The 13,821-nt window shown below is 40.6% G+C and overlaps 1 protein-coding gene across 1 annotated transcript in view; it reads left to right on the forward strand.

The window, feature by feature from the left end:
- Positions 1-13,821, forward strand: part of TMEM132D (transmembrane protein 132D) — a 940,028-nt gene that overhangs the window by 414,272 nt on the left and 511,935 nt on the right. The window contains exon 3 of the mRNA XM_021004381.2: positions 5,386-5,517. Coding sequence (XP_020860040.1) covers positions 5,386-5,517 — 132 coding nt within the window. The remainder of the gene's footprint in view (positions 1-5,385; positions 5,518-13,821) is intronic.

Raw genomic sequence — 13,821 nt, forward strand, 5'->3', positions numbered from 1 at the left:
GCCCTCCCTCACTGAAATCCAATTAATTTGCATGTCATGGCATCACCTCCCTGATGTCATGGTCCTCTTGGAGAAAGAAGGACAAGCAGCAGCAGCAACAGCACTTAGCATAGTGCCTGGTATATAATAGGTGCTTACTAAATGCTTATTGACTAAGTAGATGGAAAAAAGTTAAAAAAAAAGAGCAGAGCAAAGATGGCAGAGCAAAAGCAGTGTCTTGCTTGAGCTCTCTCCCCAAATCCCTCTAAATACCCATAAAAATGACTCTAAACAAATTCTAGAGCAGCAGAACCCACAAAAAGACAAAGTGAAACAAATTTCCAGACCAAGACAGCCTGGATGGTTGATAGGAAAGGTCTGTTGCTTTGGGCTGGGAGAGGAGGACAGTTTAGTGGGGACCATGCAGGCAAAGACGGAGCCAGAGCAAACCTGTGTGCAGGCCTCAGAAGACTGAATCATGGGCAGCTGTGGTGGTTTCCAGACTTCTCAACCCACAAACAACAAAGACAACTTACAAGGCCAGTGAGAAAAGTCTGTGAGACCTGGGTGAGAGAGGAGCACAGACTAGCCCTGGCCGTAGCATAGCCCCAGGTGGCCGTAGTGGCTGTGGTTGCTTCTGGAGCTCTTGACCCACAGATGGTGTGAAGATCAAGTGGCTGATCAGAGAAGGATTGCAGGGATCTCTTTGCTGGCACTGAGGCAGGATTCTTTTGATTTGGCTGTGCTTGGATCTGGGTCACAGTTCTGGGTCATAGTCCTGGGGCAAGGAGGAGCACTGGCGTGGTGGAGCTTGTGATGGTGCTGGAGACGGAATCCTCCTCACAGTTCCAAGGCAGAAAAGAAGGCTTGTGGTCATTCACAACCAGAGCACAGGCCAGAAAAGTAGTAAACACCTCACCCTTGATTGTACCACGTTGGAAGAACTTAAAATTTACAGGTCCCTAGCAAAAAAAAAAAAAAACAAAAAACCTTTTCATATTATAGAATCTCACTTTGCTGACAAAGAAGATAAAAAAAAATATGACCAGAAGACACCAAAATCAAAACTCCTATATCCAAAGCCTCCAAGAAAAATACTAATTGGTCCCAGGCCATGGAAGAGCTCAAAAAGGATATTTTTAAATTAAATTGAAAAGTTTTATTTATTTATTTTTATTTATTTAATTTTAGTTTTCAACATTCACTTCCACAAGATTTTGAGTTCCAGATTTTCTCCCCATCTTGTCCCTCTGCCCACCCCAAGACAGTGTGCATTATGAATACCCCTTCCCCTAATCTGTCCTCCCTTCTATCTCCCCTCCTTCTCTTATCCCCTTCCCCTTCTATTTTCCTGTAGGGCAGGTTAGATTTCTATACCCCATTGCCTGTATATCTTATTTCCCAGTGCATGTGAAAACAATTTTTAACATTTGTTTTTAAAACTTTGGATTCCAAATTTTCTCCTCTCCTCCCTCCCCACCCACCCTCATTGAGAAGGCAAGCAACTCAATACAGGTTATACATGTGTAGTCATGCCAAACACTTCCATAGTGGCCATGTTGTAGCAAACTAACTGTATTTCCGTTCATCCTAAAATGACACATTTATTCTATTCTCTCTTTTGACCCTATCCCTCCTCTGAAGTGTTTGCTTCTGATTATCCCCTCCCACATTTTCTCCCTTATTTTCCTACAGGGTAAGATAGATTTCATACCCAATTGAGTGTGTATGATAATCCCTCCTTAAGCCAAACCTGATGAGAATAAGATTCACTCATTCCTTCTCACCTTATCCCGCTTCCCTTCCACTGTAAAAAGCCTTTTCTTGTCTGTTCTTTGTGAAATAATTTACCCCATTCTACCTATCTCTTTCTCCTTTTCCCAGTATAATCTTCTCTCACCCTTTAATTTTATTTTCCAGATATCACCCCTTCATCTTCAACTCATCCTGTGCCCTCTAACCATCCATCCATCCATCCATCCATCCATCCATCTCTATCTATCTATCTATCTATCTATCTATCTATCCATCTATCCATATAAATTTTTTCCCCTCCAACTACCCTAATAGTGACAAAGGCCTCATGAGTTACACATATCATCTTTCCATGGAGGAGTGTGAACAGTTCAACTTTAATAAGTCCCTTATGATTTCTCTTTCCTGTTTACCTCTTCATGTTTCTCTTGAGTCTTGCATTTGAAAGCCAAATTTTCTATTCAGCTCTGGTCTTTTCATTAAGAATGCTTGAAAGTCCTCTATTTCACTGAATTTCCATTTTCCCCCCTGAAGGATTACACTCAGTTTTGCTGGGGCAGGGTGATTCTTGGCTGTAATCCTATCTGTTTTGACCTCCAGAATATCATATTCCAAGCCCTCTGGTCCCTTAATGTACAATCTGCTAAATCTTGTGTTATCCTGATTGTGTTTCCACAATACTTGAATTGTTTCTTTCTGGCTGCTTGTAATATTTTTTCCTTGACCTGGGAACTCTGGAATTTGGCTACAATATTCCTAGGAGTTTTCCTTTGGGGATCTCTTTTGGGAGGTGAGCCAGTAGCAGCTGCCACCCTAGGGCTGTGCTGTCACTGGGGCTGGGACTTAGCTTCTCTCTCATCGCGGTCACAGACATTTCCTACTGACCTTCTAAGTTGTCTTTGGTGTTTGTGGGTTGAGAAGTCAGGAAAGTGCCATAGCTGCCCGTGGTTGAGTCCTCTCAAGCCTGCTCAAGGTTCATTGAGGCCTGGTCTTTTTCTGCACTCCCACACTGAACTACGTTCCTTTCTCAGTCAGGCATAATAGACTTTTCCAATCAACCATCCTGGAGCTGTTGGACTGGAAATTTGTTTCACTCTGTCTTTTTGTGGGTTCTGCTACTCTATAATTTGTTTAGAGTCATTTTGTACAGATATTTGGAGGGCTTAGTGGGAGAGCTCAAGTAAGTCACTACTTTCACTCCACCATCTTGGCTCCACCCCCTCTCATAAAGGATTTTGAGCAGCGAGTAAGAGAAGTAGAGGAAAAGTTTTGAAAGAGAAATTAGACGGATACAAGAAAATAATGAAAATTGAGTCAACAGCTTGCTAAAGGAAATCCAAAAAATAACGAAGAAAATAACACTTTATAAAATAGAGTAATCCAAATGGCAAAAGAGGTCCAAAAAGCCAATGAGGAGAATGACTTAAAAAGCAGAACTGATCGAATGGAAAAGGAGGTCCAAAAGCTCACCAAAGAAAATAATTCCTTAAATATTAGAATGGAGCAAATGGAAGCTAATTGACTCTATGAGAAATCAAGAAATTATAAAACAAAACTAAAAGAATGAACAAAAAATAGAAGACAATGTGAACTATCTCATTGGAAAAAACAACTGACCTGGAAAATAGATCCAGGAGAGATAATTTAAAAATTATTGGACTACCAGAAAACCATTATCAAAAAAAGTGCTTAGATATCATCTTTCAAGAAATTATCAAGGAAAACTGCTCTGATATTCTAGAACCAGAAGAGGAGGGAGGAAGGGGGAGAATTTGGAACTCAAAGTTTTAAAAATGATTGTTAAAAATTGTTTTTACATGCAACTGGGGAATAAAATATACAGTCAAATGGGTTATAGAAATCTATCCTGCCCTATAGGAAAATAGAAGGGAAAGGGGATAAGAGAAGGAGGGGGTGATAGAAGGGAGGGCAGATTGGCCGAAGGGTTATTCAGAATGCATGCCATCTTGGGGTGTGGGTAGGAGAGGGGTGTAGGAGAGAGATAGGGAGAAAATTTGGAACTCAAAATCTTGTGGAAGTGAATGTTGAAAATGAAAAATTAAGTAATTAATAAAGGGAAAAAAAAGTTAAAAAGATACTACATGATTTACCAGTAGATTCCAATTTCACTGGGTTGGTTCATTCATTTGGACAAAGAATCCTGAGTGGATTGTAACAGACAGATATAACTTCAGTTGTAAGCAGAGGTCTTTTACCAAAAAATTATTATCAGATATTTTAATGGCATCATTCTTTGAGTTTTATTCCAGTTTCTAAAGGATACATTAAGAAAACCATCCTTTTTCCTTCCTTCCTTCCTTCCTTCCTTCCTTCCTTCCTTCCTTCCTTCCTTCCTTCCTTCCTTCCTTCCTTCCTCTCTCCCTCCCTCTGTCCCTCTCTCTGTCTCTTTCTTTGTGTGTGTGTGTCTCTCTCTCCATTTCTCTGTCTCTGTCTCTCTGTCTCCCTGTCTCTCTCTTGCTTGCACTCTCTCTCTCTGTCATCTCTAAAGGAAGTAGAACTCTGAGCAATTAAAAAACCAATGATGGTCCTTGGGAACAGATAATGAACCCTACTCCTCTCAGCCATCTATAAGGTGGCACCACAAGTCAGTATATCATGGAAATTGTCAGATGTGGTCATCGTGTTGATTATTTTTCTTAACTACCTTTCTTTGTTATAAATAGAGTTAAAGTGGGGTAGGTTTCGATGGGGAGGGATGAGTATATCCTCTATACAAAAGATAAAGTTATCTATAAAAATTCTTTTTAAAAATATTTTTCTTGAGGTGGCAGAAGTACTTGTACCTGGTATTATCATTTAGTTTTTTTTTTAATGTTCTACACATTCCCCTTAATAGTGTAATTAAAGACTTGTCAAAATGATGGATAGATACCTTCTAGCTCTAATATGCTATGATTCTATCTACAGGACTATAACTGTAATCAAACTATTATCATCTGGAAAGCTCACATTTGCAAAGAGCACTGGACTTGGAGGCAAGAAACCTGAGTTCTAATTCCTCCTGGTGTTTATTAACTGTGTGACCTAGGGTAATTCATATTACCCTTTAAGTCCCAGGTCTTGCTTCTGTCATTTAGGAATAATAACATTTCTACTTCTATTCTTGAGGCAACTGGTGGCATAGTGGTAGAAAGAGCCCTGGACCTAGAGTCAGGCAGACCTGAATTCAAATTTGGCTTCAAGTCACTTAGCCTCAGTTTGCTTATCTGTAAAAGAGGAATAATAATATCGCTTTTCTCCCTGGGGCCTTTGTGAGGATCAAATGAGCTATTATTGGTAAAGTTCTTCTCAGACTTAGAGCACTATATAAATACTAGCTATTATAGTTAAACAAACATTCCCCCCCCTCTTTTTAAAAATATATAAATAAGGAAATTGAGTCTCAGAGAAGGTAAGTATTTGATCTAGGTCCACACAAATGTCAGCAGCAGGATTTAAATCAAGTCTCTTGGACTCCATGTCCAACATCCTTTCCCCTTTACCAAGCATTAATATTTGGGTTGATCCTGTTTATGTGACTGCTTCAGCTGGTCTTACATCCATAGGCAGTGAGGTCCAATATCATCCATGAATTATTGTCAGCCACATGTCTGTCTCATCTCAGAAATATTCCTATTTCTTCCCCAACAGGGCGAAGGTAAAGAAAGGTATGAATATTATTGGTGTTCGAGCCAGCAACCCACACTTATGGGATGTTAAAGAGAGTGTGGATTATACGGGGAAATATGTGTGTCAGAGGAAATCTACTACTTCTGAGAACAAGTAAGTCCCAATGTGCATCATGCACATTTAAATCCACTGATGTTTACTTCATCTCCTTTTTTTTTTTTCATTTCTTTGCCGGATCCTGTCCAAATATGCATTTCTATCACCGTATACTTTCCTCCTCTGGTGATAATGCAAAAACATAGCAATAAGATGGATAATCTCCTTCATTCACCAAGGGTGAGCTATTATTCACAATGGACTTCTTAAAGATGGAGGTTATCTCTTGGGCCAGAGCCCCATGCCATGTGTAATCCCAAAGAATCTTTCATGTTCAGTGGGCTTTATGTGGTCCCAGGGTTACTCTTTTACTAGACACAATTGCTGTTTCAATCCATCTCACATATGGCAGATTAAAAGGTATCTGGGCATCTCTCCTAAACATGTTCATATAGACTAAAACAATATATGCTAAGTATATTTGGCTATGGCCACTTTTTTTTTTAATCAGACTTGAAATTTCATAGGTGAAGGGAACTCTATGTAAGGAAAATTCCATTGATCAATGGAGACTTGTAATTATTTTGTAAATGATATTCATAGAGGATTTGTCTGGGGGCACTGAGAAATTAAGTGAGTACCTACTGATTATGCATCAAAGACGTGACTTGAACTCAGAACTTTTTGACTTTGGGTCACGTCTCTATCTTCTGTGGCACGCTGCCATATGTTATCATGTAATAGCTCTGTGTTTCTGGTGTCCCTCTGATAAGATGAATGGAATTCTGGCCTTGGATTCAGGAAGACCTGCCAGAATCCTGGCTCTGCCATTCACTACCCATGTCATCACAAATAATTCACTTAATCTCTTCAGAGCCTCAGCTTCCTCATTTATAAAAGGACAGGTTTGGACTGATGGCTTATAATATGCCTTCCAGCACTAACCCTCTGATTCTGTGATCCTACTTGTACGACCCTGGGTGATTAAATTAATCTCTAATGTACCTAGAGGAAACTCCTTAAGGTCACATTTATTAAATGCCTTCTATGCACTCAGACACTTACCAGCTGTGTGACCCTGGACAGGTTACTTAATCCTGTTTGCCTCAGTTTCCTCATCTGTAAAATGAGCTGGAGTAGGAAATGGCTAACTACTCCAGTATTCTTGGCCAAGAAAAGCCCAGATGGAGCCATGAAGAGTCAGATACACCTGAAAAATAACTGAACAACAACAGCGTGCCAGTCACTGTGCTAAGCTTACTACTTTTATGTAGTAATTCTAACCTCTTCATTTTAGAGAGGGGGAAACAGGCCCGGAGAGGTTAAATGATTGCCCAAGGGTACATAGGTAGTAAGTGGCAGGATCTGGCCTTGAAACCAGGTCCTCAGAACCCAAATTCAATTCTTCTTATACTGATATAATTCTCCACCACCTAAGTCATGGATGGGTTGTGATGTGCATGGGGAGATAACAGTTCTCATACTGGGAATTCGCAATGTTTATTGAAATTGATGTGTGAAATTTGTGTTCGTGTGCAAAGATTTGTTGACAATACACTACTTATCACCTACCATAGGGAATAGAGAGGAGATTTTGATTCACTCTCTATAGAAATAAAAGCTCTACCGTATCTCTATTACCTGTGAAGTAACTTGATAAATGATGTTCTCAGGGTGCCTAGTAGATATCTAGCCTGGCCATGATTGAACCCATGAACCTCACTGCATCTCAGATGCCTAGTGGGACTCCACAGGGAACAGGCAGGCTCTGCCAGAGTCAAGGTCTCCAAGATGGAGTCAATGCGACGAGATTGTAGAAATAGATTTCTGCATCTCCTAGGCTAGGGTAATATTTCTCTAGACAACACAGACAATGTAATTCTGTTCCTGAATTCTAATAGACCTTCAGCCTGGAATAGTGTGGTTAGGAAATATAATGTGACTCCAGCCTTAAGGAGGCCCTGAAGAGCAAACTAAGTGATAGGGAAAGGAGGGAGGAGTGATGGTGAGCAGGCCAGGAGCACTTTGTTTAACCCTGTCTTGTGATTACAACACAGACTGTCAATGCCATATTTGTTTCCAAGTGATGGGTTTAAGTAGGGAGCCTTCAATAAAAAATCAATATATGACCATTTATTAACAAAATGCTTTGTGAGGTAGGGGGGGCAGGGAAGGTTATTACAGACTTCCTGGAGGAGATGGCCATCTCCCCATGTGCCATTTGGGCTGATGGATCAAATTCCTGGTTTGGCCAGATATTTTATTTTAGGGAATCCTAATTTTTGGTTTCTGTTTCCTTCTAAAATCATTTAAGGTTGAGTAGCAAAGCATAATTCCTAAAGGGAAGCAATATAATTTCATAAAAGAACATTGAATTTGGAGTGTGAGAAAATGAAATCATATCTTAGTTCTGTTGTTTCCTACCTGTGTCAGATCTTCAGCAAGGCACACAACCACTCTGAACCTCAGTTTCCTCATTTCTAAAATGAGTTGGTTGGACTACATGACTTCTGAAGCCCCTTTTAACTGGTACCTCTGATGCCTCCTAACTCTATGACCTAGGGTGAGCCATATAACCTCCTTGGGTCTCAGTTTTCTCCACCTATAAAATAAGGTGGTTGAATCAGGTGGTTTCTAAGTAATTTAATGTAATAATCCTCTGAGTATAATGTGCTGTTGTTGCTAGGATAAAATTGTGGACACTCCTCCCCCCATTCTTGTTTGCAGGATAGATTTAATTTCGTTATTACCTGAGTGTGATCACTCCTGTAAGTAATGGCTACAGCCTCTAGCTATTAAATCGTATAGCTTATTGACTCAATTTAATTCAACATACATACATTAAGGGCCTTTCATATGTCAGGTCCTGTACTAGCTGCTAGGGATGCAAAGGCAGAAATAAAATAGTTCCTACCCTCTAGGGGCTTACATTCCACTGGGGACAATATAACACGCATACAGATAAATCAATGCCAGATAATTTGAGGAGGGAGAAAACACTAACAGTTAGGGGATACAGAGAGGGGCCACAGAAATCTAGAAAGGCTTCACTTGAAGTATATCCTCTTTTCTGAATTAACTCTTTCAGACCTTGAGGGTATAGAACAGTAAAGAGCTGTTGAAGCAGCAACCAGTGATGTCTTCCTGGGACAGAAGGGAAAGCCCCACTTTCCAGACTAAGGGATGGATTCAAGGAGCATCTACAGAGATGCATTTAGAGATGGAAAAATACTTGTAAAGGTTATCTAATGAAATCCCTTTATTAAAAAAACAACAACAAAAAACGGAGAGCCAGAGATTTGCCAAGTTCATCCACATTGTATGTTGTGGAGATTGAACTCAAGCTAGGACTTGAACCCTGACTCTAAATCCAAGGCTCATTTTATTAATCAGTAAATCAATAACAGGCATTTATTAAGCACCTTTCATGTTTTAGGCATTGTGCTAGCACCTAAGGAATACACAGACAAAGATGAAGCACATCATACTCTCTAGGAGCTCACATTCTATTGGTAATAATGAGGTTACCATTCCACAGGACAGGCTGTAACCCTTTCATTTATATCATGCACAATTAGATGTCTAATTCAATTCATCAAACAGTTATTAACTACCTGTTGTGTATATAGAACTGTATAGGGGAAAGACCATTCACTCCTGAGTCAGAGGACATATATGCAAATCCTGTCTCTTACCAAGTGTATCAGTCTTCAATCAACAAGTATTTAATTAAGTGCCTACTATGTGTCAGACACTGTAGTAAGCACCTGGGATATGCAGAAAGGCAAATGCCCTGGCGGAGTTCACATTCTAATGAGAGAAATGATTATCAGTAACCAATATCTTGAGGACATTCAGAGGTCTCCCCTGTTTCTAAACTCCTCATTTAAAAAAGTTCTGTTTTCTTGAAAGTCATTATTGATAATGAGATTACATTGACTTTCCTCAATCTTGGTCAGACCTCACCCAACCAAGCAAGGAATTTAATTTAGGGTGGGAAAGCCCATTGTGTTCTACTCTAGTTTTGGTGGAGACAAATCCTTTTGTCTAGATCAGGTGTGGGGAACCTGTGGGCCTGAGGCCACATGTGGTCCTTGGGTGTGGCCTTTTGACTGAATCCCAGTTTTACAGAACAAATCCTTTTATTAAGGGGATTTGTTCTGTGAAGTTTGGATTCAGTCTAAGGACCACACTTGAGGACCTAGAGGGCCACATGTGGCCTTGAAGCTGCAGATTCCCCACCCCTGGCCTAGATAGCCCAAGGCTGCTGTGGTCTGAGTAGAGATAATTTCTCTATCACCAGCAGCCCCTCACTGCTTTGAAGGATATGTAATCTGTGAGCCTGCCACCGTGATTGTCTTTGGTCTAAGAGAGAAGGCCAGAGACCATCCTTTTATTAATAACCTGCTGGCTTTATTAATAAAATGATTAAATTACCCAGAAACGATGTCTCTAGAACCGTTTTTAATTGTCACACTAATGGAGGATACAACATGCAAACAACTATGTGCATACTCCAGTCCAATCAAAATTAAGCACCTATTATGTGCTAGGCACTATGCTAAGAACTGGGGATACAAGTAATAAACAAGAGAGTTCCTGCCATAAGGAGCTTACAATATACAACATAATGGGAGAAGACGAAACACAAAAGGGGGCAGGAAAGAGAGCCGGGAGGGAGGGAGGATGCCAGAGGATACTTGGCAGGTGGGGACAGGAATCTTGTGCTGCTGAGGTGAAACCAGGCAGAGCAGCAGATACTAATTGGAGTGAGCTGGGAGTCCAGATTCTGTCCTCTATGTAGGAAGACACGGAGAAGACTTTGTTACTCCACTCTCCAGGCAGAGGGAAAAGGGGGCTAATGGAGGTGGAGTCAATCAAGGTACTTGAAAAAGTATAAGGGGAGAAGATAGTTAAGGAGAGGATGTTGGGGGCACCCACGTTTAGTGAGTATAACCTGGACTAAGATCCGGCAAAGGAGACTGAGAACAAGGAGAAAGCAGCATCATGAAAACCTAGAGAGGGAAAGAATTTCCAAGAGAAAAGGGGGATGAAAGGGATCAGTGGCTTTAGAGAGATAGAGAAGGATAAGGATTGGAGAGATGTCACTAGATGTGACAGTTAAGAGATCATTAATAACACCTGAGAGGACACTTTCAGGTGAATGATGAGGTCAGAAAATGGTTTGCAGAGGGATTAGGAGGGAGTAAGAGGAAAGAAGGTGAAGGTGTCGATAATAGATGATTTTTCTCAAAAAAGTTAGCCACCAAAGGGGTGAGATATAGCATGATGGCTAGCAAGGAAGGTTATGAAGGTTGTTTTTTAAATTTAAAAAATGTGGAAACAATTGCGTCTATAGGCAGTAGGGCAACAAGCAGAAGAGAGGGAGAGATTGTGGTGAATGGGCTAGTGAATCGATTGGGGTGTCATTAAGCGGTTGCCTTGCTTCAGTGTGGTCCCAGTTGAGATTATACAACATGCGTTTGTAGTTGGGCCATCCAGAGTAGTTTTACAATTTTCTCCAGTTCTGTTCAACAGTTCTAGAAGAGGCGGGAAAGTAGCAGATGGTGAGAAGAATCAAAGGTTGGGGCTTGGCAAGACATGATTGGCAATACAGTAAGGAAACAAGGAGCTGGAATTGGGGGGAAGGTGTAGAGCTGAACTGGTCCACCAAATGGTTGAGTTAGGGAAACAATCAGTAAACATTTAAGTAGTTACTATATGCCAGGCACTGTGCTAAGTGCTAGAAAGGAGTGAGAGTACTTGTAAAAGGGAGCTGGCCTGAGAAAGAATTGAGAAAGGGTGGAAGGATTGGAGGTCAGGGTGAGAATGGAGAACAGGATTAGAGATGGGAGCAAGAAGGAAAAAAGAAGTGATCAAAAGCTTAGTCAGATCAAGTAATTCCATAGCTCATGATTATTGGGCTTGGAATCAGGAGGACTCATCTTCATGAGTTGAAATCCAGCCTCAGACACTTACTAGCTGTGTGACCCTGGGCAAGTCACTTAACCCTGTCTGATTCAGTTTCCTCATCTGCAAAATGACCTGGAGAATGAAATGGCAAACCACTCCACTATCTTTGTTTTAGTTTGTGTTTGTGTTTGTGTTTTTGCTAGGCAATCAGGGTTAAGTGACTTGCCCAAGGTCACACAACTAGTACGTGTCAAGTGTCTGAGGCCAGATTTGAACTCAGGTCCTCCTGACTTCAAGACTGGAGCTCTATCCACTGTGCCACCTAGCTGCCCCCCACTCCACTATCTTTGTCAGGAAATGGGGTCAGGAAGAGTTGGAAATGACTGAAACAATTCAGCAACAATAACACCAACATGATCATGGAAGTGGGCAACCTCTTTGAGTCCCAGTTTTCTCATCTGTAAGATGAAACGATTAGATTAGATGATCCCAGAGGTCCCTTTCAGCTCCAGATCTATGAGTCTGTACTGGGGCAAAAGAAGAAAAACATTTGAAGAATTCCCAGCTTGCAAGGATCTTACATTCTATTGGGTGTAGGAGGGGCACAATAGTTAAGTCAAATCAAATAATATCTACAGCAAAAACAAAATTTGGGGGAAGAGGAGAGCAGAACTAACTACTCTCACTAATTACCTGTCTCTATTCCTTCCACTATCAATCTTGATCCTGAACCCGTGGATGTGAGATGCTCAGTAGGATAGTGGGTTTGATTAGGTATAAAAGATATTAGTTAAATGCCTACAGCATTCAAGGTACCATGTTAGTCACCAAGGATACAAGGATAAAAATGAAATGTTCCTTACCCTTAGGGAGAATTCAGGGTGTGTGCATGTGTGGGGATCCATTTATCATACCCCAAAGGCTTACATGTAAGACTAAATGTCTGAAAAATATGAGAACATTTTGATTAATATTTTATCCTTCCTCATAAGGGTTTTGAGAAGGACTCATTCCCCAAACCTTCTAGATATCCTTAAATCAACAATTCCTAAAGATGTATCAAAAACGCCCTTATTATAACCACTGCAAGGGTAGAAGAAGAGAGCAACAGAATTTCATATTATTTCTTCTTTTTGGGAAATTAGAGGCAGTTTTTCTATCCTCAGTGTTTGGGCCCCATTGCTATGTGGTTTAAATGAAATTTCCCCCTTTAGTGGCACCTCATTGCCTATGGGATAAACTATAGACTCCTTAATTTGGCATTCCAGATTAAGCCTCTCTACCTTTTCAGCCTTATCTCAGCTCACCCAACAGGCACTCTATGCATCGATTAAATTGCACTATTCACCCTTTCTATACCTTGTCCTACCCACTCCAGTTACTATACATTTGCTAAAACCGTCTCCTGTGTTTGGAGCACCATCCTTCAACATTTCTACCAGTTGACATTTTTCCCTTGGTGTCTTTTACTCAGCTGTCTTCCATGGAACCTTCTCTTATCTCTCCTCCTGAATATGGTTGCTTCCCTCTTGAAATTATTATCATTTCCCTTTGTACTTCTCACCTATTCCAATATCATTCTGTTTTTCAGTTATTTTTTCAGTCATGTTCAACTCTTCGTGACCCCATTTGGGGTTTTCTTGGCAAAGATACTAGAATGTTTTACCATTTCCTTCTCCAGCTCATTTTGTAGATGAGGAAACTGAGGCAAACAGGGTTAAGTGACTTGCCTAGAGTCACACAGCTAGGAAGTGTCTGAGGTTAGATTTGAACTCAGCTCTTCCTGACTGGCACTCCATCCACTATGCCACCTAGCTGCCCAACGTCATTCTACTTTGTATCATAATTATTTGTGTATTTGTCTTGTTTCTTGAAAATTTCTGGAGGGCAGAGACTGTTCTTTTGTTTTCCATTTTTTGCTTGTTTTATATTTTTATAACCCTGGTAGTTTGTACAATACCTAATGCTCAATAGATGTTGGATGGATTTACCTGATAAATAACTCCATGACTTTCTAAGTACTCACAGGGAGAGAATCAACATCAGAGATACATTTGGGACATATGGTTTAGTGGAAAGATTTGGGACTTAGGCTTAGAAGATCTGGGTTCAATTCTTGCACTTTCCAGATACTAGTTTTAGGCCTCGTCAAGGCATTTCCTTTCTCTGGGCCTCAGTTACCTCATTTGTAAAATGTAAATATTTCTTGCAGTGTTCACCTCTCAGAGCTGTGGTGAGAAAAGAAATTTAAAACTCTTAAAGCATTATGCAGACTGGTGTTATTTGTTACATCTAACTTTTTATTTTTCAGGCAATTGGGGTTGAGTGGCTTGCCCAGGGTCACACAGCTAGTTAGTGTCAAGTGTTTGGTCTGAGACTGGATTTGAACTCAGGTTCTCCTGACTTCGGGCCAGTGCTCTATGCACTGCACCACCTAGCTGTCCCCTT

Source organism: Phascolarctos cinereus, unplaced genomic scaffold, assembly GCF_003287225.1.
Source record: "Phascolarctos cinereus isolate Bilbo 61053 unplaced genomic scaffold, phaCin_HiC Scaffold_4;HRSCAF=312, whole genome shotgun sequence".
Lineage (NCBI taxonomy): Eukaryota > Metazoa > Chordata > Mammalia > Diprotodontia > Phascolarctidae > Phascolarctos > Phascolarctos cinereus.